The sequence below is a fragment of the Globicephala melas genome, chromosome 19, assembly GCF_963455315.2.
Source record: "Globicephala melas chromosome 19, mGloMel1.2, whole genome shotgun sequence".
In the NCBI taxonomy this organism is placed as follows: Eukaryota; Metazoa; Chordata; class Mammalia; order Artiodactyla; family Delphinidae; genus Globicephala; species Globicephala melas.
Genome location: NC_083332.1, coordinates 10,936,972 through 10,963,075, shown reverse-complemented (window position 1 = coordinate 10,963,075; position 26,104 = coordinate 10,936,972). Strand labels below are relative to the sequence as shown.

The 26,104-nt window shown below is 47.1% G+C and overlaps 3 protein-coding genes across 5 annotated transcripts in view; all 3 read right to left on the bottom strand.

The window, feature by feature from the left end:
- Positions 1-5,273, bottom strand: part of PHLDB3 (pleckstrin homology like domain family B member 3) — a 19,915-nt gene extending 14,642 nt beyond the window's left edge. The window contains exons 1-5 of the mRNA XM_030874058.3: positions 5,219-5,273; positions 4,387-4,751; positions 3,530-3,712; positions 3,169-3,306; positions 112-240 (exon numbers count right to left, since the gene is read on the bottom strand). Of these exons, the coding sequence (XP_030729918.1) occupies positions 112-240; positions 3,169-3,306; positions 3,530-3,712; positions 4,387-4,620 (684 nt within the window). The 5' untranslated portion in view covers positions 4,621-4,751; positions 5,219-5,273. The remainder of the gene's footprint in view (positions 1-111; positions 241-3,168; positions 3,307-3,529; positions 3,713-4,386; positions 4,752-5,218) is intronic.
- On the bottom strand, positions 4,686-26,104 carry ETHE1 (ETHE1 persulfide dioxygenase). 3 transcript variants are annotated; one of them, XR_009560184.1, is made up of 9 exons: positions 21,317-21,463; positions 19,623-19,767; positions 19,366-19,514; positions 9,115-9,244; positions 7,368-7,457; positions 6,895-7,011; positions 6,607-6,666; positions 5,219-5,285; positions 4,686-4,751 (listed from the first exon to the last, which is right to left on the bottom strand). XR_009560184.1 is itself a non-coding variant. In XM_030874070.3 (7 exons), exons 2-7 carry the CDS (start codon positions 19,765-19,767, stop codon positions 6,614-6,616), a joined length of 684 nt encoding a protein of 227 aa, XP_030729930.1. In that variant the 5' UTR covers positions 25,952-26,104; the 3' UTR covers positions 6,475-6,613. The 3 variants fall into 3 exon arrangements, 2 of the variants coding, with proteins under 2 accessions (XP_030729930.1, XP_030729929.1); XM_030874070.3 differs by lacking the exons at positions 4,686-4,751; positions 5,219-5,285; positions 21,317-21,463 and adding an exon at positions 25,952-26,104 and having other exon boundaries at positions 6,475-6,666; XM_030874069.3 differs by lacking the exons at positions 4,686-4,751; positions 5,219-5,285 and having other exon boundaries at positions 6,475-6,666.
- Positions 20,606-20,862, bottom strand: LOC115862364 (small integral membrane protein 30-like). The gene has a single exon (XM_060289827.1). The coding sequence runs from the start codon at positions 20,838-20,840 to the stop codon at positions 20,673-20,675; it is 168 nt and encodes a 55-aa protein (XP_060145810.1). The 5' UTR covers positions 20,841-20,862; the 3' UTR covers positions 20,606-20,672.

The following is a 26,104-nucleotide window of genomic DNA, read 5'->3' as shown; positions in this document are numbered from 1 at the left end:
GCTGGAGCCCGAGCTACTAGGTGGGTGGGAAGCAGAGGACTGAGGGCCTGGATGTCTGGGTCCTGAGTGGCCTGGACACCGGGTCCCTGAGTGGGTCCAGTGGACCCTCACCTCCTGCACTCCCTGCAGAAGCCGCTCACGCTGGTCTTCCGGCTGCAAGTCGAGCTGCCCCTGGGCCTCCCGGAGTCTCTGGCGAAGACCCTCCACACGATCCCGCTCCTGGCTCAGGTGCCTCTGTTCCTGAATGAACAACCAGGCTCTTAGCCTCAGCCTGAGCCCAGGGAGGGAAACAGAGGCCAGCAGGGGCCAGGCCAGCCAGATCTCAAATCCCTCCCTGTCTGGGGTGTTGGCTCTATGAGGGCAGGGACCCTGTCTGACTGGTTCACACTTACACAGGCCCACCCAGGGCAGGTGTCAAGTAAACAGCTGTTTAAGAAATGAATGAGGGGACAGATGAATGGATAAAGAAGATGTGGTGTATATATACACAATGGAATATTACTCAGCCGTTAAAAAAATGAAATAATACCATTTGCAGCAACACGAATGGAACTAGAGATTATCATACTAAGTGAAGTCAGAAAGAGAAAGACAAATACCATATGACATCACTTATATGTGGAATCTAAAATATGACACAAATGAACTAATCTACGAAACAGAAACAGACTCACAGACATAGAGAACAGACTTGTGGTTGCCAGGGTTGGAGATGGGGGAGGGATAGATTGGGAGTTGGAGTTAGCAGATGCAAACTATTATATACAGAATCGATAAACAACAAGGTCCTACTATATAGCGCAAAGAACTATATTCAATATACTGTGATAAACCATAATGGAAAAGAATATGATGAAGAATGTATATATATATACATATAACTGAATCACTTTGCTGTACAGCAGAAATTAACACAACATTGTAAATCAACTATATTTCAATTAAATAAGTTAAAAAAATGAATGAGGGAATGAGTGCAAAATATATCCAGGCTGGGTGATTGATACTGGGGACCCAGAAGGGGGTCTGACCTGGGCCCTGTGCTCCAGCAGGGGACACAGCCAGTTACAGTCTGGGACAATCAGGGCAGTGAAACACAGAGACTGTGGGAACCCAGAACGCGGGGAGCAATTTCTACTGGGGTAATCCTAGGCTTCCTGGATGTGAGGATTTTAAGGTGAGTCTCAAAAAAACAGGGAGTATCTGGGAATTCCCTGGCGGTTCAGTGGTTAGGGCCCCATGCTTCATTGCAGGGGGCATGGGTTCGACCCCCGGTCAGGGAACTAAAATCCCACATGCTGTGTGGCGTGGCCGGAAAAAAAACCCCCAAAAAACAGGGAGTATTTAGACTAGTGGAGACAGAGGGGGCTGGAAGGGCATTTTGGATAGAGGGGAACAGCATGGAGCAAATGAATGGAAGTTGAAAAGTACAGGAAGTGTAGGGACAAACTCTGGTCAAGAAGGGAGAAGGTGGGGTGGAGGGAAGAGATGGGGAGCACAGGTGGGACACGACAGTGGAAAGGCAGGCAAGGTGCAGCCCACATTCGGTTTGGCCCACCAGGCTGAGGAGCCCTTATCCTGGGGCAACGGGGAGTCATAGAAGGACTGAAAGGATCTAGGTGTGGAATCATCCCTCTGGGAGGTAGGCTTGAGGGGTTGAGACCAGCTCCTTCATGAGTCCTCCAAGCAATGAGTGAGGTGAGGTCTGAGCAGTGCAGATGTAAAGGAGACAGATTAGAAAGAGAGGTTCAGGGAGCACAAAGAACAGGACATGGTGACTGACAGGCTTGGGGTGAGAGATAAGGAGGCACGCAGAGCGAGGCTCAGGACTCTGACCTGGTGGCCAAAGGGACAGTGAGACAGGGACAGTGTGGAAAAGGGAGTTGCTGAGGTCAGCTTTGGATAAGGTGAATGAGAAGGGGCCAGACTCCTGAGTCTGAGGGAGGAGGGGCTGGGGGCCTGGACTCCTGGGTTAGAGGGAGGAGGAGCTGGGGTCTGGAATCCCAGGTCCTGGGGGAGGAAGGAGCTTCTAGGAACCAGTATCCTAGGAAGTGGGACACGTAGGTCTACATTTTGAGAGGGAAATCAGGGCTGGGAGAAATATAGGCTCTTTGAAGTAAACGAAGACTCAGGACCCAGCCCCAGGAAATTCCAATATATAAGGGCAAAGAGAGAGTTTGATAGAATTACAAAGTTACCATTTTCCAACCTATAGTGCCAGCTGGTCCAAGCAATGACCACCAATGGGTGTTAAAGCCTTTAGGTAAATAACTATTACGAAGGGATCAGACTGACCTCACTGAGGTCTGGAGGACCAGAGACAATGTCCCCCTGACCCAGCACACAGGAAGCACTACAGCACATCTGAATTTGACCCAGCCTCTACATCTAACCAACCACCCGCTTCCAGGAAGAGAAATGAGATAAAGGACACCCCAGGCATGCAACCGGTCACACACTGACCATGGAACAGAAGACTTGGTTTCTCCAACAAATAGTACAGTTAGCAGGGACCATTAGACGTGAAACAATACACACAAGGCATTTCACCAACTACAATATACTGGCCTTTGGGGGACCAGATTCAAACAGCCAACTGTTAGCTGTTTTTGAGACAACCTCGGACCCATGAAAACTGACTGGAAATGAGACGGTGTTAAGAACTTTAATTCTTCAGGTGTGACAATGATATGGGGATAATGTTTTTTAAAAGCAGTTCTTATCTATAAGATAAGAACTAAAGCATTTACAGGCAATATGATGTCTGGGATTGGCTTTCAAAACTAGGGACAGGGAAGCCAATTGGGGGATAGGAAACAGGAACGGAGGATTAATCCCTGCTGAAGCTGGGGAGCACGCCACCTGGCAGCCCATCTGACTCCTCTATCTTTGTTGGTTTGATGTTTTTCACAACATGACATTTAAAGAGCAGAGAGAGATGGGGCAAAGGAAGATGAAGCAGTGAGTCAGGCCCTAAAGTCATGGACAAGGAGGGAGGAGGGAAACAGGAAGAGGCATAGGCCCACTCCCCGCGCCCTGCCCCCAGCCCAAGGATCCCCGTTTGGGGAATGGGGATAACCTCAGGGCCCAGGGCCCAGAAGCACCACAAGGAATGTCTATCCAACAAGGAAGAAAACTGAGGAGGAAGACCCAGCAGGGCAAACAGACCTGTTCCCGCTGCTCTTGGACGCCCTTTTCTGAGTCCACCTGCTGCCCCAGCAGTTCCCAGAGCTGCTCCTCCTTGCGCCAGACGGCCACTCGCTCCCCAGCCAGTTCACCCCGAAGCAGGGCCACCTCCACCTCCATCTGCGGAGAGAATATAAGGCCTGGGACCCAGAGGCCTGGGTCTGAGTAGGAGGGGGCTGGGGGCTCGGACGCCTGGGTCTGAACGAGGGACCTGTGAATCTGAACTCCTGGATTCGGAGAGAGGATGGAGCTGGGCTCCCGCAGTTGGAAAGGACCGGGAGTCTGGCCCTGCGGGGTTCCCCAATAGTTGGGGGCAGAATTCCCAAGAGGTCTGCAGCCTCACCTGGATCCTCAGTTCCTTCCTCTGACGCTGTAGCTCCCTCACTCGCTGCTCCAACAAAGCCACGCGAGTCAGTGCCTCCAACTGCTGGGCTCTAAGCCGCCGCGCCGCCCCTCGCACCCCTTCCCCAGCCTGAGAGGCTGCGGGTGGCGTGGCCGGGATCTGAACGGAAGGCGAAGCCTCCACCTGCGGTAGAAGAGGGCGTGGTCAATTGGGGAGGACTCGCCCCCTGCAGTCACTAAATAGGTCTGTTCTCCATCCCAAACATCCCCTCAGGCGGTCTGAGTCGGCGCTTAACTCTACCACCAAGTTCTTTTAATTCAAGGAGGGGAAGGTGCAGGTCCAGGGATCGCTCGGCCCCGGGAGGTGGCCCAGGGGCTCGCAGTGCCCAGGGGCACAGAGCCGACACAAGGATGGTGTTTCTTTTTCTTTATCCAGTTCCCATACTCTTGGCGTCACGTCTTCGAAGGTCCTGCATCTCTTTCTCTCCCCCCGGGTCTCCTTGAGTCTTTCCCCCTTTTATCTGGGCTTCATCTTCCTGACCCAGTATCTGTCTTCCGTCTCTGAATCGCTATTTCTCTTTCTCCCTTGGAGTATCTCCGTCTCTCAAGGTTTCTCTGTCTCTCTTTCTGTTTCTCTGAGCATCTTTGTTTCTGAGTCTGTGTCTCTATCCCCATCTCTCTGAGTCTCTGTCTCTGGTCTTTCAGTGTCTCTAACTCTTTTGGGTCTGTCTCTCAGTCTCCCTGTCTCTGGGTCTCTGTCTATCTGGTTTTTCTATACCTGTCTCTCTGTGTCTCTGTCACCCGTTTGGGTCTGTCTCTCTGGGTCCCCCCGTGGCTCTCGCCCTCCGGGTCCCTCACCGCATCGCGGCTGCTCTCCGTGCTGCTGCCTTCTCCCGCTTCTTCCTCTTCCTCCGTCTGCTGCTCAGCCCCTTGGCCGCTCGGAAGCTCTGCTGGGGCCTCGGGCACCTCCTGCTCGCGGGAGTCCTCGGGGAGCTCCCGGGGCTGGGCGGCCCCTTGAGATCGGACCTCCGCGTCGCACTCGGGGACCGCGGGCGGCGGGGTCCCCTCGTCCGGGCTGCTCCGTGTCTCCATGGCCTCTGCGGACTCCTGTCGGGTGGGCGGAGCCTGGAGTTCGGGAGGCGTGGCCCGGTAGCGTGGGGGCGGGGCCCAGGAGGGCTCAAGGCCCCGCCCGAAAGCTCTGGAGAGCGCTCCAGAGGCGGGGCCTAAGAGTTCAAAGGAGGCGACTGAGCATTCCTGAGGCTCGGCCTGGAGTTTCTAGGGGCGGGGTTCGATGGCTCCTAGGGCGTCACTCCCTCGGAGGCTTGACCAGAATTTGAGTCCGGGGTCCTAGTCCGCCCCCTACCGGCCTCTCCCTGCTATCCAGGTGTCGAGCCTTGTACTCTCCCAGCAGCCCCGCACAATCCCTTGGACCACTCTAGAGGGACCCCAACACCTTCTCCTTCGCGGACTCAGGAGTCGGGTTCCGCCACGTCCTCTCTGGAGCCCAGTAATCTCAGCTCCGACCCCACTGTGCAAGGGAGCGGGCCCCCTGCCGCCTCACCGAGGGATCCAGGAGTCGGGGCTCCTGGTCTCCCTCTGGACGAACCAGGGGCCTTGAATCCTCGGCTCCTCCTGGAGCTAGATTCCAGAACTCCAGCCCCCTCCACCACCCAAGCCCTGGCCCCCTCACCGGCTCAGGCTTCGGCGCGCTCCCTTCTGCGCTCCGGCGCTGCAGTTTCTCCCCACTAGACAGGTGGCTGGAGAAGAGGGAGGAGAGAGAGGCTGCTCTGTCCCCCTTCCCAGCAGCCCGGAAGTGGATGGGGACAACAGGTCCAACAGCTCTCGAGGGAGGAGGGAGCGACCAGTTTGCCCCGCCCGCAGCCGCGGCATCCGGCCATCCCGGCCCCACCCTCGGAAAGCCCAGCATGACGACCCCCCAACTCTGCCTCCAGCACCCCCGTTCCTCCCCCCTGGAGGGCCAGGCGCCTTGGTCACCTATGTATAATGTCCAGACCCTGGGAATCCTGAAAGGAAGAGAGGAATGGAGATAGGGGCCTCTCCCCTCTAACGAGCCCTTTAGAAGGGCCCCGACCGGTTTGGGGAGCTGGGCAAGGGGCGGGGGGGGGTGCCCTGAGCTGAGTCAGAGACCCGCCCAGAGACAGGGGGAAGTATGTTCCCCCCACCACCACTTTGCTATGGGTGGAGGGCGAGGTTAAAGGTCTCAGCCAGACCCTTTCCTCTCCGGGCAAAAACAGGAAAACAACTGGTATGTGAGAAAGGGTCACTGGGTATCAGGAGCTATGTGTACAAAGTATAAACATTTTACACGCATTAATTTATTTCATCCTTACAGCGGCCTACAGTAGAGAAAGGGATTACTATCTCCATTTTATAGTTAGGAAACTGAGGCTGAGGGGGACAAGTGTCCGCAAGGTCTACACATGTTAATGTTAACACCGTATTTGTTCTCTCGAAAGTCCGTGGTCTTTACCATTAGGCATCCTGTCACTCAAGCCAGGAGGTGCCTCAGAGCTCATTTCAAATGATAGTAACAGTAATAGTGAACACTGATAGGAAGTCTGCTGTGCAGGCAGTGTACCAAGCACTTCATACATATGGACTCATTGGATCATCACAACACCCTATTATTATTACTATTATTCCCATTTTACAAATGAGGAAACTGAGGCTTGGAGAAGTGAAGTACCTTATTCTGGGTCTCATGGGGCAAGTAGTTTAACTTAAGACTGTTCTAATCCAAGGAGCTGAGGAACCCTGCCCCAGATATCTGTTTGCTTCTATCTTATGAGTTAGCAAATCTCCTTCCAGGCTCCCAGGACCTTTACGCGGCCTTGCTCCCTGGCCTATCCAGGGACCACAACTAACCACAGGCATCTCAGCCCAGAAACCCATTGGGTCCCCCAGAAAACAGAAGTCAGATTCAGAGGGAAAAAAATATATATTTTTTTTATTTAAGAAGCTTGAGAGTCTGGTAAGGGAGGGGAAGATAAGAGAGGCTCTGGTGATGGCACTGTGCCCCTCACCCCACCTAGTGCATTATTAACTGGATATGAGCACCTGAGAGTCAGGAAGCGGGTGTCTGGATCCCACAGCGCATGTTAGCTGGAACCGCAAAGTCTGAAAGGAAGAAGCTAAGGGTGAAACCAAGGGGCCCAGGCAGACCCTCCCGCTCTCTCTATGCCCCCACTGGGGACCCAGAAATCCTAATAGTCCTTCTTTGGGAAACTAGAGTTCTGGCCCTGAGGCCCCTCCATCCCTCACACCCAGGAGTCCAGATCCCCAGCACCTTCTCCCTCAGACCCAGGAATCCAGACCTCAGCACCCTCCTCCCCCTCAACTGCTCACCTATCTGCTGAGGTTTGGGCAAGTTCAGTTTGCTCATGACCTTGACAAACTCCTCACAGCTGAGGGTGAGCCGAGGGTTTAGAGTCCGCTCCTCCTCCACAGTGGATACTGTGAGTCCTAGTGGCCAAGAGAGGGGGAGGAATGTTGAGCCGTCCAGTGCCTTGGGCCTCCCAGAACTACATTTCCCAGGAGGCCTCAGGGTGCCTTTCTGGCTCAGGACTAACAGATTGCTTTCCCTCCTCAACGGGCACTATGGGAAATGTAGTTTCCCACAGTTCCCTAAGTTCTATAAGGAAGTCCCAGGAAAGCCTATGCCTTCTAGATTCTAGGCATCGTAGTTTCTACATCCACACTCAGTACACCTAAGCACTTGATCTTTTGGGCCAGAGGAGTTCCTGGGAATTGTAGTCTGCAAGCCACAGCAGTTTGGTGCTCCCTCTCAAATAGTAGGTTATGTAAATCCCACACCTCACCATGGTAATCATGAGCAGGGTAGATCAGACAGTCTCCTGGAAGTGTGAAGATCTTTTCATGAACTGAGTGGTACAAGGTCTTAGCACAGCCTGGGGAGGGAAAACTCAGAGGTCAGTGGAGCAACAGGATGAGAGGAACTCCCAAATCCCTTCCCTTCGGGAAAAGGAGAGGATAAAAATCACTGTAGCTAAACCGTCTCCCTCATTTTCTGCCAGTAGTCCTTTGACTGGGTAGAGAAGGAGAGGGAAGGGCATTCTAGGCAGGTGGAACAGCATGTGCAAAGAATTGGGAAATGGTGAGAATCCAGCATGACTGTAAACAAGGTTAGGATATGACCCTGAAGCACCAAATTCCCTCACTCTGGGGATGCCAAGAAAGGATTCTGGGCAGGGAAAGTGGATGGGAAGATAAGAAACTGAAGACATTAGGCCAAAGAGGAGGATAGAGCCATGGTTCTGACAAGAAGCTCTGAGTCCTAAGTTGGGACAGGGACAAACCTCTCTGGAACGTTCTGCCACCTTTCCTTTCAGCCTAAATCTTTCGATCTCATGACTGTGTTGGGGATGCATAAATGGAAGATTAGGAGCCTCAGAGAGAAAAAGATAGAGACCAAGACGGAGAGATAAGGAAAGAGGAAGAAAGAGGCAGCCTGGGGATCTGGTTACCCACGGCCAGCTCAGCTCGCTGTGGCTCTGTCTCTTCTCTCTCGTCCAGCCTTGCTGGCCTCCTGCAAGGCAGCTAAATCCTCCCAATCTAGTGTCCACCTCACATTCACACACATACTCAAATCTCATACCCTGATATTGTGAAAGTAAACACCCTTCCCGCAGCGAAACCCCTCAATCTAATTGCCCCCAGCAGCTAAACCCCAAATGTAACACCACCTCCTAGCAATTAAACCACTGAATCTAGCAACCTTCTAGCAGCTAAATTGCCAAATCTAACTTCCCCCAGCAGCTAAACCCCTGAATCAAACTCCACACCCCTCCCTGCATCAGCTAAACCCCTTATGGGGGGTTAAAAATATGCCCATGGACACTTTGAAACTCTTCTCTTGAAACTGTGACACATAATTCCCCTTGCCTTGACTTAGTGGTCTGGACTAAGTGACTTGCATCTAATAAATAGGATATGGCAGAACTAACAGAGTTTAACTTCTGAGACAAGCTCATTAAAAAAAAAAAAAAAATTAGGTCTTCTGTCTGCCTGTCTCTCTGATTGTTCCCTCTGGGACAATCCAGCTGCCATGTCATGAAGACACTCAAGCAGCCCTATGGAGAAGTCTGCATTGTGAGGAACTGAGGCCTCCTGCCAACAACAAGCGTCAGTGAGCCACCTTGGAAGTGGATCCTCCAGCCCCAGTCGAGCCTTCAGTCAGCCCTGGCCAGCAGCTTGGTTGCAACCTCACACAAGACCCTGAGCAAGAACCATCCAGTTAAGCTTCTCCCAGAGTCCTAACTCTCAAAACCTGTGTGAGATGATGTTAATCATTGTTTTAAGGCACTAAGTTCTGGGGTGATTTGCTTTACAGCAATAGATAACTAACACACACTCTTGACTCTAACTGTCCCCCAACCACTAACCTCTGAACCCAACTCTCCTCCACTCCGGCAGTAAACTCCTTGAATCTAATCCTGACCCCCTAAAAGTCTAACATTCATCCATTCATTCTTGCAACTGACACTTAAAACCCTGGCACCCACATAACCATACTAAGACCTCGGGCTGGGGAAAGGGGCCTGTGACCTTGCTGGAAGTCTGTCCGCCCACACCCTCGGATAAGCAGGGTATCTCCAGTGAAGGCCATGCTGTGGTCATCCAAGACGAAGGTGACACAGCCTGGGGTGTGGCCCGGGCTGGCCCGGGTCTCCAAGGCCTGGAAGAGAAGGAGAGTACAAAGAGTCACCAATAAGGCTGTGGCTTCACTCTCATGGTGAAACTGGCCTCAGAAGCCCCCCACCCCATCCCATCCCAGGGTCACATCTAGATAACCTCTTTTTGATAAAAAAAATACTGACGTTAGATCCCGGACTTAAACCTCACTCCAGAGTAAACTCCCCCAAAATTAAAAACTTAAAGCAAGAAAATAAAATCATAAAACAGTGACAACAACAAAAATACAAATAAATATATGATCTCTGGTTAGAGAAGAACATCCATCCCAAAAGTCATAAATCATTAAGGGAAAGATCAATGGTTTGAATTTAAATACATTTGATGTTTCTGAATGGCAACAACATCATAAACAAAATTTAAAGGGAATCATCATGGTGGCCAAATATATTTGTAACACAAACACACCACATAGTAGTCAGTGCACTTTATGTACAAACAGATCTTATAAATCAGTAAGAAAAAGATGAGCACACTAATATAAATATGGAATACTAAACAGTCATTTCAAATTGTCAATGAAATAAAATTCGATGATGCTATACACAAACATTTAATGGCAGGAAAAGATATTTACTATCCCGTAAGTGCAAAAAACAGGTTACAAAGCAACTTATACAATGTCATCTCTTAAAAAAAATTTTACTCATTAACTCAAAATATTTTTTTTCTTTAGGCTTTTCCTGTATCATCTTTTTTTTTACAGTAAACATGTCATTTTATTTATTTATGTATTTTTAAAACACGTCATTTTATAATAAAAAATAAAACACAAAATTCACAATAAATGAAAGATTTAAACATAGAAAACCCAAAAAATTCTAGAAGGAAATATAGAAGAATATATATATTTATAAATACATATATATTTATATATATAAAATCTTGAGGTAGAAATGGTTTTTCTAAGCATGATAGGAAATTCAGAGGCCACAAGGAAAAACAGGAACAGATGTGACCACATAGTTTAACTTCATTACAGAAAAAGACAAAAATCAGAGTGACAAGACGAAAAAACTCAAGAGACAACATTAGCACATGTATAAGAGAGTATTAAAAAGTGTGAATAGTCATAATATATAAACAGCCCCTAAGTATCAATAAGAACCCCCAAAGAAAAATGGGCAAAAGAAAAAACCAGGCAATTCATGGTAGAGGGAACAAATAGTCAAAAAACATCTGATAAGATGTTTGATCTTCCTTAAAAGAAAGGAAGGGAAGGAGATATCTAAAAGCCCTATTTTTCACCTAACAGATTGGCAGTTGTCAGAGTTGCTTAGGATGCTTGAGGCAAACCCTTTCATCCCCTGGGATGTGAGTACAACTCAGTATAGCCATTTTAGAGGACAGCTTAGCAGCGTCTAGCAACATCGTAAATGCACATACTTCCTGACCCCTCAAAGTCACTTCTAAGACTCTGGGGGACACGGGTTCGAGCCCTGGTCTGGAAAAATTCCCACATGCCATGGAGCAACTAAGCCTGTGTGCCATAACTACTGAGCCTGTGCTCTGGAGGCCGCGAGCCACAACTACTGAGCCCGCGTGCCACAACTACTGAAGCCCACGTCTAGAGCCTGTGCTCCACAATAAGAGAAGCCACCGCAGTGAGAAGCCCGCGCTCCACAACGAAGAGCAGCCCCCGCTGGCCGCAACTAGAGAAAGCCCCGTGCAGCAGCAACAAAGACCCAATGCAGCCATAAATAAATAAATAATAAATAAATTTATATATATATATAAAAAGACTCTGCGGTTAAGAACCCCTGACACATGAACACAAAAACACCATCCAGGGAATCCCGATTATCTAAATTCCCATGCTCAGTTCAGGGAAGCAACTGTCAGAAAAATCTAACAATCACTTAAAAGATTAGTTCCCACTCACATATCGCTCCTCCTCTCTTAATAGAGGCCTCTCCCACCAATTAGCATCCTCATCCAGGTCAGTCATCTGCTAATTGTTGAAGGACACCATGTGCAGACTCTGTTTTGACACCCAGTATCCATTCTAACCTTCCCCACTCACAGATCTCCAATTTGGTCTGGGGCATCAGTGTGCCCCGCCGAGCACTTTCCCAGCCTCCCTGACAGCTTGGGTGGCCTCTGGCACAGTCCTCTGGCCAATGAGATCTCGATAAGTCTCCTGAGGATTTCTGGGAAAGCTTTTCCCTTCCTGATAAAAGGGACTGGCACCTGCCCTTTCCACTTCATCTGGCTCTGAACACAAGGTGTGATGGCTGGAGCTGCAGCAGCCATCTTGCAACCATGAAGAAAAAAAAAGCCAAGAGAATCCCACAAATGATGGTGCTGCCAAATCGAAGAGAATAGCTACATTCTTCCAAATTTCCTGTTATAGGAGAAAAATAAACTATTTATTTAAGCCACTGTATGGGTTTTTCCGTTACTTTCTGCCAAACACCTTCCTAGCTCATCTACAATAGAAATATATGGGCAATGCAAAACAAGTGCAAAGCAAAATCACAAATCTTGCAAAATCTTGTGGGAAAAATCACATCCCCTGGCCCCCAAAATTAACATTACCTTTTTGTAGTAGAGGGATGATCTTTCACTTTTTATTTTGTATGTTTCCATACTCTCTGAATTTTTTTTTTTTTAAACAAAAAGCATGGGAGTCTTTTGAACTAAAAAGGGGGATGGATATTCAGGAGTAATGTTCAAAATATTTAACCATAGTTATGGCATGGGTATTGGCCAATCAGAAGGACGTCAGTTGTAAACAACCAGTAGTTAGAGTATATACAGTTGACCTTTGAGTAACACAGGTTTGAACTGTGCAAGTCGACATATAGACAGATTTTTTTCAGTAGTAAATACTACTGTACTACACGATCTGGTTTGGTGAATCTGTGGATGCAGAGGAACCACAGACAGAAGGACCAACTGGAAGATATACCGCAATTTTTATTTATTTTTTGGTAGTATGCGGGCCTCTCACTGTTGTGGCCTCTCCCATTGCGGAGCACAGGCTCCGGACGCGCAGGCTCAGCAGCCATGGCTCACAGGCCCAGCCGCTCTGTGGCATATGGGATCTTCCCGGACTGGGGCACGAACCCCCGTCCCCTGCAGCGGCAGGCGGACTCTCAACCACTGTGCCACCAGGGAAGCCCAATATACCCCAATTTTTGAATGTGGGGAGGGTCAGTGCCCCTAACTTCCTAGGTTGTTCAAGGGTCAATGGTATATGGTATATATAATTGTCTTATGTGTATAAATTGAACAAAATTTTAATATCAATTGAACACAATCCAGCTTGCCACATAGATCAAGATCCCCTAGGCCCTTAGTGACTGAGTCTGTGTCTCAAGTGGCTTTGCTGATATCAGCCTCCCTGTTTATCTTTCCCTTCTCTAGAATATCTAGAATTTACCCTCTATCAACCCCCATAATCCTGCCCATCTCAGGCCTCTCCTGCTTGGGCCCACTGACAGCCTCCTCCCTGGCCTACCAGCCTCTAATCCACCTCCTACATGACCCTGAGGGGGGTTTTCTATCACCCAGATCCAATTTTGTCCCTCTCTGCTCAAAACCCTTCCCCAGCTTCCACCGCCCCCAGGGCAGAGTTCCAGCTCCTCAGCCCCTGCTCTGGTGCCTGCTCACTTTTCTAGCCCCATGTCCTATAACATCCTCCTTTCCCCAGCTACTCCGAACCCCAGAGTCATTTCCAGAAAATAGCACACTTCTCCACACCTCTTTGCCCCTGCAATTTCCTCTTCTCCCATCAGTCCTGTCTACCTACTCTTTAGAAGCCTGGCATTGATTACCCTTTTTCCTGTACCAGGCTCTCTTCTAAGCACTTTACATGACTGAACTCATTCAGGCCACACACATCCGTATGAGGTAAGTACCACTCCTGTCCCCATTCTACAGATGAGGAAACTGAGGCACAGGATGAGAATGAACAAACTATAACTATATGCGACAATATGGATGACTCTCACAGACGTAACCATGAGCAAAAAAAAAGCGGGCTAGACATAAAGAGTGGAGTGGGGAGGAGTGAGATAAAGTGGGAAATCTCAGTGTGCCTGGTACACAGGAAGGGTAAGTGGTATTTCACGCAGCTGAGGTTTCAGTGCTGAATCCAGATGTAAAATATTTCTCTCTTGGTGAGGGCACATGGATTAGTGGTTAGGAGCAGTCTCTGGAGCCGGGTGACATGGGTTCTAATTTTGGCTCTGCTATTGCTAGCTGTGTGACCTTGGGCAAGTTACTTCACCTCTCTGGGCTTCTCTGCTCATTTGTAAAATGGGCATAATAATTGTCCCCACTTCATAGGGCTATTATAAAGATTAAATTATTTCATGTATGTAAAGCATTTTAAAAATGCCCAGGGAATTCCCTGGAGGTCCAGTGGTTAGGACTCTAAGCTCTCACTGCCATAGGCCCAGGTTCGATCCGTGGTCAGGGAACTAAGATCCCATGAGCTGCGTGATGCGGCCAAAAAAAAAAAAAAAAAAAAAAAAAGCCCAACACAATAATTCCTATATTATAAAAATAATAATGTTTTAAAATTCTAAAAACACTGATCTAGTGGAAACACCAGGTCTCCTGGGTTCAATTCCTCGCTCAGCCACTTTCTCAGTATAACTTTTGGGCAAGTCACTTTCCCTCTCTGCACCCCCTTCTCTGTAAAATGGGGAAAATGTTTCTGATCTCACTATGTGGTTAGGAAGGTTTAATGAGATCTATCTATCAGAAAAGACACAGTGGAGGCTCAAGAACCAGGTTCAGCCATAGCAATGTTTTGTTTGGACTGCTCGGTAGTTATTAAAAGTCTGAATTTGTTGTTTACCCTTAACATTTGGAAGATTTTTAAAAAATGTATATTTGCAGCTTCTAATTAAAAAAAAAAAAAAAGGCTTTAAAGTAGACAGACTACATTCCCAAGCATGAATAATCAACTTGAATTATGTAGTGAGTGTCCTCCATAAATGGGGCACACACCCCAACACTAGCCACGGGTCCCACCTCTCCCTGCTCCCAGGAAGTGATATTTGATTCTGAAAATTGTGTGAGATACATGCTGAGAAAATGCACTTTCTCACAATGCTAAGTGAGAAACAAAACACTCAGTATTTCTTAACTATTATTAAGTTATTTATTATTATTATCATCCAATACAGAAATATCTGCAATCTACTTCAGTTAACAGCAAAGAGAAGTTTTCAAAGAACAAGTTAAGTAACACCAGGAGGAAACAACCAGACACATCCAGAAAGTGGGATATTCTGCAAGACAACAGGCTGGGAGCTTCAAAAGTCAATGTCATGGGGCAGAAAGGGTCTGAAACTGTTCTAGATTAAAAGAGACTAAATAGACCTAACAGCCAAATGCCATGTGTGAACCTCCATCGGGTCCTGGTTCATATAAGCAGCTGTAAAAATGATTCCTAAGCACTTGGAGAAATTTGAACATGGGCTGGATTTCAGAACAATTTAAGAATTATTGTCTATGTCGTTAGATGTGACAAAGATTTTGTAAAAAGAATGGTTCTCCAAGTGGTGTAGTCGAGGGAACCCTGAGGGTCTGCAAGATCAAAACTATTTTCATAATAGTGTGAAGAGGTCTTTTGCCGTTTCTCACTCTCATTCTCCCCTGAGAGTTCAGTGCAGTTTTCCCAGAAGCTCCATGACTTGTGATGATGTCATCACTCTGACAGCTGATGGAATGTGTGCTTGTGTATTCTTGTGTTTTAAAACAAGTCTCACAGGAATAAAGACACAGACCTACTAGAGAATGGACTTGGGGATATGGGGAGGGGGAAGGGTAAGCTGTGACAAAGCTAGAGAGAGGCACGGACATATATACACTACCAAACGTAAGGTAGATAGCTAGTGGGAAGCAGCCGCATAGCACAGGGAGATCAGCTCAGTGCTTTGTGACTGACTGGAGGGGTGGGATAGGGAGGGGGGGAGGGAGGGAGACGCAAGCGGGAAGAGATATGGGAACATATGTGTATGTATAACTGATTCACTTTGTTATAAAGCAGAAACTAACACACCATTGTAAAGCAATTATACTCCAATAAAGATGTAAAAAAAAAATTAATAAAAAATAAAAAAAGTCTCAGTTTCAACTTCTGATACAGTAAATATGTTTTGCATATCTAAATACTTATTTTTTATTTCTTTTTTTTTTAGCCTCACCGCGCAGCTTGTGGGATCTTAGTTCCCTGACCAGGGATTGAACCCAGGCCCTCCACAGTGAAAGCACAGAGTCCTAACCATTGGATCACCAGGGAATTTCCCATTTCTTTTTGAAATTGAGATATAATTGACATGTAACTAATACAGTAAATATTCCTTGATAGAACCCAGGTAAACAAAAGCTTTTTAGGGCCCTCCATAATGTTTAAGAGGGTTAAGGAATCCTGGGGACCTGGGATTAGTATCTTGAGCAGCACCCCCTCTATATCGCTGTATTTAACGGGCAACACTAACTTTCGGAATCCGCCAACCCTCTTGGGAGTTAGAATGTTCGAATCTCAATCATTGCTTATTAAAACAGTAAATCTATTCTACAGTGAAACCGTACAAATTTGGCTCACTGTGAATATAAAATGTAAAACCAGTTCAAAAAGATGTTTGGGGCTTCCTTGGTGGTACAGTGGTTAAGCATCCGCCTGCCAATGCAGGGGACACGGGTTTGAGCCCTGGTCCGGGAAGATCCACATGCCGCGGAGCAACTAAGCCCGTGCGCCGCAACTACTGAGCCTGCGCTCTAGAGCCCGCGAGCCACAACTACTGAGCCCACACGCCACAACTACTGAAGCCCACGTGCCTAGAGCCTGTGCTCCGCAACAAGAGAAGCCACTGCAATGAGAAGCCCGTGCACCGCAATGCAGAGCAGCCCCCGCTCGCCGCAACTAGAGAAAGCCCGCGCCCAGCAACGAAGACCCAACACAGCCAAAAATAAATAAATAAAATAAATAAATTTGTATATTAAAAATAAAAAAAGCTGTGTGGCAGTTTCTGCTGAAGTTAAATATGTATCAGTTCTAAGACTCAGCAAGCCCACTCCCTGGAATTGAGGGGAATGTCCACCAAGAGATTTGTACAAGAATCTCCAGAGTAGCATTATTCACAATAGCCCCAAACTAGAATCAACCATCAAAAGGAGAATGGATATAAATTGTCATCAATTCACACAGTGAAATGCTCTACGTCAGGGGTTGGCAAACTGTGGTCGGTGCACCAAATTTGGCCTGCCATCTGCTTTTATAAGAATTTTCAGTGGCCATAAATAAAGTTTTACTGGAGCCCAGCCATGCTTATTCATGCATTCATTGTCTGTAGATGATTTCACACCAATAGGAAAATTAAGTAGTTACAACAGGGACCATATGGCCTGCAAAACTGAAAATAGTTACCATCTGGTCCTTTACAGAAAAAGGTGGCCAACCACTGCTATACAGCAAAAAAGGAAAGAACTACAATTATACACAATAGTAGGTAGAGTGAAAGAAGCGGACGTAAGAGTACACACTGGTTTCTGTTTATAAGGTCCAGAACAGGCAGAACTAATCTACGATTAAGTAAGTCAGAAGAATGGTCCCTTGGTGGGGCTGTCAATGGCCAGGAAGAGGGACAAGGAAGACTTCTGGGGCGATGGGCACGTTCTGGATCTCGATCTGGGCAGTGGATACTCAAGTATAGACATATGTTAAAATCTACAAAGCTGTACATGTGTAATATGTGCCCCTTTTACTGTATAATATGCATGTTACAATTCAAATTTTTTAAGTGGGAGGAGGAAAATGAGAGGGAAAAAAAGTGCCCATCTCCAAAGGTTTACAAAGAACTCGGAGGAAAACCAAACAAAATGCTGAACAATCATAAAGACAGATAATACAAGTGGTAACAAGGATGTAGAGGGACTGGAACCCTCACACAACTGGTTATGGGAACATAAAATGGTATAGCCACTTTGGATAACAGGTTTTTTTTGCTTTCGTTTTTGTTTTTTTTTTGCGGTACGTGGGCCTCTCACTGTTGTGGCCTCTCCCGTTGCGGAGCACAGGCTCCGGACGCGCAGGCTCAGCGGCCATGGCTCACGGGCCCAGCTGCGCGGCGGCATGTGGGATCTTCCCGGACCGGGGCATGAATCCGCGTCCCCTGCATCAGCAGGCGGACTCTCAACCACTGCGCCACCAGGGAAGCCCCCGGATAACAGTTTTTGATAGCAGTTTGGCAGTTCCTCAAATTGTTAAGCAGAGTTCATATGATCCAGTAATTCCATCCTAAGTATATACCCAAGAGAGATGAAAACATACATCCACACAAAAATTTGCACATGAATATTCATAGTGGCATAATTCATAAGAGCCAAAAGTGGAAGCAATTCAAATGTCCATCCACCGATGAATGAATAAATAAAATGTGATATATCCATACAATGGAATATTATTCAGCAATAAAAAGAAATGAAACACTGATACATGTTACAACATGGATGAACTTTGAAAACATTATGGTCAGTGGCAAAAGCCAGTCACAAAGGGCTTCCCTGGTGGCGCAGCGGTTGAGAGTCCGCCTACCGATGCAGGGGACATGTATTCGTGCCCCGGTCCGGGAGGATCCCACGTGCTGCGGCGCGGCTGGGCCCGTGAGCCACGGCCGCTGAGCCTGCGCATCCGGGAGCCTGTGCTCCGCAACGGGAGAGGCCACAACAGTGAGAGGCCTGCGTACCGCAAAAAAAAAAAAAAAAAAAAAAGCCAGTCACAAAGACCACATATGATACCATATTTCTATGCAATGTACAGAATAGACAAATCTATAGAGACAGAAAGTAGTTTAGTGGTTAGTAGCCCACGTGCCCACGTGCTGCAACTACTGAAGCCCACGCACCTAGAGCCTGTGCTCCACGACAAGAGAAGCCCCCGCCCGACGCCACAAGAGAAAGCCCACGCGCAGCAACGAAGACCCAACGACCCAATGCAGCCAAAAATAAATAAATTTTAAAATAAATAAATAAATAAGCCAAGCACTAAAGCTAAATCTTCCACAGCTAAGCCCTTCCATGTTGATTCATTGAAAACATCACTCATCCAGTTTAACAAAGGGCTCTTCTTGACACAAAACTCCAACCGTTTCTAACACCTCTAAGGCTTCTCAACCCAAGAAATGCTTGTTAGCACCTGCTTATTACGTACAGTGTACCTAAATGTACAATGCATTTTCTTTTTTACCTGCTTCCAGAAAAAGGCTTGAAATAAAGAGGCTGTAACCAGTGGAGCTAAACCCTCTGATCCCACCCACAGCCTTTATTTCCCCAAACCATCTGACTCAGTTTAACTGGCCTCGGTTAGTAAAACCCTCTAACCTGGAGGTCAAGTCCAAGTGACATTCTGTCCCCAAAGCCAGCCAAACTCTCTAAGTCTTTAGCAACTTTGATCAGGAAAAAGTCCTGCCAGCTGTTCCCCCTCCCTCTGAGGGCAACCCTAGCACCTCCTCACCCATCGTATTTCCCTGGGTTGAACTTCTGGCCAGAAACCTGCTGATTCTGCTTGAGGCAAAGAAAGGAGAGGAGGTAGGAACCTTCAGACCTTTCCTGTGTGAGGCAATAGCAGGGCTGGGGTTAGGGTGAGGCAAGCAGGCTCCTATAGGGAGCAACATTTAAGGAGGCGCCCACTAGAAGGTGCCAGCTCTGCCTTTGCACCACCCTGAGAATGAGCGCCCCCTTAAATGTTGCACCCTGGATTCCTCTCTTGCCTCACCCTAGTCCCGGCTCTGGGCTCTGGGCAACTGCATGCGCCTTCCTCCAACAGTGGCTCTGGGAAGATAGGGCTGGGGCTCTCCCTCAGCCATGACCTTGTAATTCCAGCTCCCAGTCAAATTTTATGAGACTCCAGGCCAAAGGAGTTGCCCCAAGGTTATAGGAAACGCCATAGATGTTGTTGACTTAAGGGGATGGGCCAGAGACACACCTGCCCAGAGCCTCTTGGCTCAGTTTTTCACCTGGGTTTATGGAGCCCTTCTCCCTGAGACAGAAACTCAGGAGTCAGGAGTCCAGGCCCCCAAGCCCCTCTTTCCTTTAGTCCAAAAACTCCAGGCCACCACCCTCTCGGGGACCCAGCATCCAACTCACGAAGCGCCCGAAGCGGATGGGGTCTCCATCTTCAATGTGCATGTCAGCCTGGGCCCCACTAAGGCGGGAGATGACAGAGCGGCAGCCGGGGAGTAGGGACCGGAGCAGCCCGGAGCCGGTAATGTGGTCCGCATGGCAGTGGGTATTCACTGGGAGAGAGAGGAGAGCCAGGTTCAGGAGGGCACAGAGAGGACGCAGGATTCCCAGCCCCCAGCCCCCTCCTCCCTCAGGCCCAGGAGCCCGGCCCCCAAACGGACCAGCATACAGCAGCTGTAGCCCCAGTTCCTTGACCAACTGGGCATCCCGATGCGCTGTCTCCAGAACCGGGTCGATCAGAATGGCCTCTCTGGACTCTCTGTCACCCAGGAGGTAAGTGTAGGTGCAGCTCTTGGGCTCAAACATCTGGAAAGGGGGTGGGGACAAGTGAGAGCACAGATTCAGAACCCCCCCTTACTGTGGACCCAGGAGTCCAGGCCTCAACTCCATTCTCTTCCTAAGATCCAGAAGCAGAAGCCCCTGTCCCCCCCCTTTTTTGTTTTTTACTTAATGGGTTTATATTTAATATAGTACTTCTCACCATGGAGATGTTACCCGTTAATATAAAAATTTTTTTGTTTTTGTTAAACATTAAATCTCTTCTCCATTTCAATGTCAATATAAAGTATTTTTTTACATTAAATCTTTTCTCCATTTCAACGTTAGGTACAACGAATACATTTTCTAAACTTTTTCCCCCACCAAGAGATAAGTTTTAATTTTTGACCAACTGTATTTAATATCTACGTACAATATTAACTTGGGAGATAACGAAACAAAAATCCATTAAAAATATGGAGAGTTAAAAAAAATAAATAAATAAATAAAAAAATAATAAACTGTCGTGAAAATCAAATGGAAAAAAAAATATGGAGAAAAGACTCCTCAGTGTTGCAGAAGGCAGTGATTATAACTAAACAGTGGCAGTTTCCTAGGATTCTGGGCAAGAGTTTTCTTCTTCCTATTGAGAATTCTTAAACTATGAAATATTACTTTTGCAAAGTTCAGCCTTCTCACTTCTTTGACCTTCTTTCTAACTAGCAAATGCAAATTACAGATGGCATTTTTCAGTGCATTATTTGTTGTGAAGAAAACGTTTTGTTTTCCATTTAATATAGTATACCAATTTGTTCCTATTTATAGGGAAACCAAGACTATGAAACTACCCTATTTACTGTTTCTTGGGAACTTTCAGACACCAAAACTCAGTTCTGAACCTCAACAGCACAAAGGTTTTCAGGACAAGGTTTGATTCAGGAGGTCCTTCAAAGTCACATCTGTCCATTTCTCCTTCGTGCATATACCCCCAAACAAGCATAAATGCCTGTAATACTGAGAACGAGAGCGATTGCATCTCTGGCTTCTACTGCTTCAACAACAGGCAACACCAAAAGCAATGAAAAGAGGACTGGGAACAATTGTGTTGAAACTAAGATCATGATGTTGAGATCTTGAGGTGACTGGTTCTTAAAGGCTGAAGGTTTCAAAGAAAGCGGTATTTGTTTAATTCTATCAGTTCAGGATGCTGAGGCTTAAGAGGTTCCACGTGACAGCGCCTTCAAGTTAGCAGCCATTACAGGAATCCCCCTGCCCGGAGTCAGGAGTCTGGGACCCCAGCACCTTACTCCGTCGGAACCAATGAGTCCCAACTTTCATCCATCCCCAAACCTGGGTCCCCGTCATCCTCTTCTGTAATGGAAGCAAGAGTTCAGACCGAAGCCCAGATCGGGGTCCCATATCTGGGACCCAGATCACTCCCCTTTAAAGGACGCAAGAGTCTAGCCCTACACCCCTTTCCGCAAAGATCCAGGCGTCAGGGCCCGGGTATCTCTCCGGATTTAAAGGACCCAGGCGTTCCACCCCTACCGCCACCCAGGATCCAGTAATCTCGCTCCCCGGTCCAGCCACTGCGAACCTGACGTAGGAGGATGGGGGCTCCAGACTCGCTGTATTGACTGAGCTGCCGCCCAGCGACCCTCAGTGCAGACCCCGCCATAGCGCCCGAGGCTGGAGACGGAGCGGTGCCAGCGGAAACCGAGCGCACCTAAAGCTGAACCCCGGAGGGGCGGGGCGGGGCGGGGGCATGGGCGGGGCCCGCCTTAAAGGGGCCACAAGTGCCTGGGGCCGAGGGAGGGGCGGAGCGGAGCGGAACGGAACCCGGCTGAGGACCGATGGGGAGACTTTAGAGACGGAGAAGACAGGAAGACCCAGAGGAACAAAGAACAATCACCTCACACCAGTCAGAATGGTCATCATCCAGAGGTCTACAAACAATGCTGGAGAGAGTGTGGAGAAAAGGGAACCCTCCTAAAGGCTGGTGGGAATGTAAACTGGTACAGTCACTATGGAGAACAGCATGGAGGTTCCTTTAAAAACTAAAAGTAGAGCTACCATATGATCCAGCAATCCCACTCCTGGGCATATATCTGGACAAAACTATAATTTGAAAAGATACATGCACCCCAATGTTCATAGCAGCACTATTTACAGTAGACAGGACATGGAAGCAACCTAAATGTTCATCGATGGAGGAACGGATAAATAAGATGTGATATATATACACAATGGAATATTACTCAGCCATAAAAAAGAATGAAATAATGCCATTTGCAGCAACATGGATGGACCTAGAGATTATCATACTAAGCGAAGGAAGTCAGACAGAGAAAGACAAATATCATATGACATCACTTATATGTGGACTCTTAAAAAATGATACAGATGAACTTATTTACAAAACAGAAGCAGACTTCAAAAACAAATTCATGGTTACCAAAGGGGAAAGGTGGGGGTGGGGTGGGATAAATTAGGAGTTTGGGATTAACATACGCACACTACTATATATCAAATAGATAAACAACAAGGTCCTACTACATAGCACAGGGAACTCTACTCAATATTTTGTAAAAACCTATATGGGAGAAGAATCTGAAAAAGAATGGATGTGTGCATATGTATAACTGAATCCCTTTGCTGTGCACCTGAAACTAATACCACATTGTAAATCAACTATACTCCAATATAAAATAAAAATTAATTTTTTAAAAAACCAGAGAAACAAAGAACAGGGAGACATTCAAAGGGCAAGGGAGACACACTGGGAGAAGCACAGACTTCTCTCCCTGGAGAAGGAGAAACCCAACAAGAGACCCCAATACACTCATAGCCCCAGGGCCATTTTATAGGAAAAGCAGGTGGTTGGACCTTCATTGTTACAAAGAAAAAAAGTTTGGTTCAATGTCATTAGTGTCTTGAGGGGCTGTTGGTTGAGTGCCTGGTCCCAGAAGAAGAGATTATCCCATTAAACTTTATTTAAAAATCACTTAAGTATTTTACCAGGAATGTTTATGTCTTCCCAGGAAGAAATCATTAAAAAAAAAAAATTTTCCACAATGTCTTGTAAAATCAGGTTGGGGATCATTTGGCTTCTCTTGGAATGTGAACCTCTAAAAATGGCTTTTGTTCATTTACACCAAGGACCTAGAGTTGAGACAATGTCTAGTCATGGGCTGTCTGAAAGCTTGCTCTTTGGAATCATATCAGTAGTGAGAATAGGGCATCCCACTCTTGTCTGGAGGATCTAAGTCACTTTGTCACAGATACAGAAGGCCAACTGTACCACACCATTCGATATAAGGGACTTGCACATTTGCCAATTTTGGTATCCATGGGGGTCCCGGAACTAACCCCCTGTGGATACCAAGGGAAGACTGTGACTCTCCCTGTGTTTGGGGAGACAGCCCGTACTCCCTCTGCAGTCCTCTACCCTTAGCTACAGCAAATCAATAAATCCCAACTTTGCCAGACTTCTAGTATATTCCTGGTGGGCTTTATCAGGGGAGAGACTCAGGGAGCCACTCAGAGACAAGGAAGATGCTGAGACTCAGTGATAACAAAGAGAGAGAGAGAGAGATCTGGAGAGACTTTCAGAGATACATTGGGAGATACAGAATTGAAATGGGGTGTCTGTCAAAGAAATATGGTCACTTAGATACACTCGAAGATTCTAGGAGATCGTGGAGGTGGGAAGAGATGTGGGGAGCAGGGAGCATTAGAGAGGGGAGAAATGTACAGGGAGAAGGACAGAATCTCTCAGAACAGGGAAACACCAAGAGAGGGGAGAAACAGGCAGAAAGAAAAGCTCAGACTCAAGGAGAGAACTTGGTTCAGTTATTCCTCACACTGAGGTCTCCTGAACGTCTGGCTCAAGCTGAGCGAAACTGGAGGCCCAGAGGTGAGTCCTCAGTCTGGTTGGTCTGGTTGGTGGGGGAAAGAGGTGCAGACATCAGGGCTAAAACAAGGAGAGGTACAGGGATTGCCTGGAGCTCAGGGGAGAGAGAAGCCAGGAAAACAGGGACTCTGAGGCACACTTTACTCTGAGGGTCCCCCAAATAAGACCTCTCCACCCTGGGGCCCATTTCTAATTGTTTCTGCAGGATTGGTAGACGCTTACTTGTCCCTTGAAGGCGTGCACACCCTCTGGGGATTTTGTAGAGTCAGCTGCGAGTTATCCTAAGAGTTAGAAACTGGTATCACCCTTCCCAAATGTGTGACCTCAGGCTCAAAACTAAACTCTTCTGGGCTTCTCTTTTTTCATCTGTAGATTGTGGTTGAAAATAGTTCCTCCCTCACTGTGAAGATCTAAGAAAAGATACATGTGGGGACTTCCCTGGCGGTCCAGTGGTTAAGACTCTGAGCTTCCACTGAAGGGGACACGGGTTCAATCCCTGGTCGGGGAATTAAGATCCCACATGCCGCACAGCCAAAAAAGAAAAAAAAAAAAAAAAAGATACACACACCCCAATGTTCATAGCAGCATTATTTACAATTGCCAAAATACGGAAGCAACCTAAGTGTCCATCACATGAATGGGTAAAGAAGAGGTGGTATATATATACAATGGAATACTACTCAGCCATAAAAAAGGAATGAAATTTTTCCATTTGCAGCAACATGGATGGACTTGGAGGGCATTATGCTAAGTGAAATAAGTCAGACAAAGAAAGACAAATACTGTATGATATCACTTATACGTGGAATCTGAAAAATACAACAAACGAGTGAATATAACAAAAAAAGAAGCAGACTCACAGATATAGAGAACAAACTAGTGGGTCCAGTGTGGGGAGGGAGGGCAAGATAGGGGTAAGAGGTTAAGAGGTACAAACTACTAGGTATAAAATAAGCTACAAGGATATATCTTACAACAGGGGAACATAGCCAACATTTTATAATAACTATAAAGGAGTATAACCTTTATACATTGTGAGTCACTAGATTTTACACGTGTGATTTATATAGTATTGTCAGCAACTATACTTCAATTTAAAAAAGAAAAGATCCAATGAGTTCACACATACAAAGAGTTTGGGAGAGGACCTGGCACAGAACAATTGCTCAGGTGTTGTGCTCTCAGGGAGGTGGCTATCACTATTTCATCGTCATCCGTGACTCCTTCCTCCTCTTGCTACTTCCTCCCAATTCATTACTAAGCCCTGATGAATTAACCTCTCCAACCAGACCACTTTTCCCTCATCACGCCCTCTGCCCCAGTCAAAGAGGCAGCAAAGCATAGATGCAAATTACATGGATTCCAGGGTCAGGCTGCAAGTGTTCAAATCCTGGCCCTGCTATTTCCTGGCTGAGTGACCTTGGATAAGTTTTAGTGCCTCATTTTTATCTCTGTACAATGGAGATGATAGTAGCGCCTCCTCTTGAAAAACTGCTGTCAGCATTAAATGAATGAACATACATAAAACACTCAAGACAGCTTCTGACATATATCAGATGCTGTAATTAATAACATAATTATCATATAATATAATTATCGATATCATATAATAATATAATTATAATAGTACTTTTTAATAATTACTAATATAATTAATATATAACAGCCGCCTCACTGGCTTCTGTCTTCCACTCTACCTCCCTGTAATCCATTTTCCACGCAGCAACCAGTGAACCTTTTAAAATGTCAATGAAGACACTGAAAAGTCAAAGCAAACAAATTCAACTTGTGGGTCTTGTTTAAGTACTGACTGAAACAAACCAAGTGTAATAAAAAGATTTTTATGGGATATGAGGTCTGGTATATAGCTTCAAAATCATCTGGGAGGAGTGAGTGGGGAAATGAGCCCAAATAATCCTTCCGTGTAACTCCCACGGCTCCCAGGGTTCGCCAGATCTTGTGGACTATCAGACTGAAGACCCACCCATGCGGGGGTGGTTTATGGGCACTTCACGGTCATTCCTGTACGGGGCGGGACGGTGCACCATAACTTCCCAGGGGAAGGGTGCCAAGCAAGCCACCCCGGGCCTGGCACCAGGAGCTCCAGCGGGGAACAAGGGGGCCCGGGTACCTGGAGACCGCCGCCCTTCCGGCCCCAGGGTCGTAGTATTAGGGTGGGAGGGGCGGAGAATCCAGAATCACCCAGCAGCGAAGAGTGCCGGGCGCTGTGCAAATAACGTGACTTTTACTGGGCATCAGCTCGCTCTGAACCCGTCCCGCTCCCTCCCTCTCTCGAGGAAAAAGCTAGCCTTTACTTGCCAGTGCCTTGAGGGGTAGAATAGGCAGCGGGCTCTTGAAACTGATTCGGGAGACGGAACTCAAGCTCCGAGCGGAATTCTCGAAAAGAACGGGGACATACAAAAGGGAAGTTGTCTCAAGAAATCTCTTGAGTTAGGTTTCCCCGTGTTAACT

What these genes read in the sequence shown, in the direction of transcription:
- LOC115862364 (XM_060289827.1), bottom strand. Translation starts at nt 20,840, where the DNA reads ATGATCTTAGTTTCAACACAATTGTTCCCAGTCCTCTTTTCATTGCTT.
- ETHE1 (XM_030874069.3), bottom strand. Translation starts at nt 21,397, where the DNA reads ATGGCGGGGTCTGCACTGAGGGTCGCTGGGCGGCAGCTCAGTCAATAC. An exon ending in GCGGACAGACTTCCAGCAAG is followed by an intron (nt 7,458 to 9,114) that starts GTCACAGGCCCC and finishes TTCCCTCCCCAG; the next exon opens with GCTGTGCTAAGACCTTGTAC. An exon ending in CCCTGCTCATGATTACCATG is followed by an intron (nt 7,012 to 7,367) that starts GTGAGGTGTGGG and finishes CTTGGCCACTAG; the next exon opens with GACTCACAGTATCCACTGTG.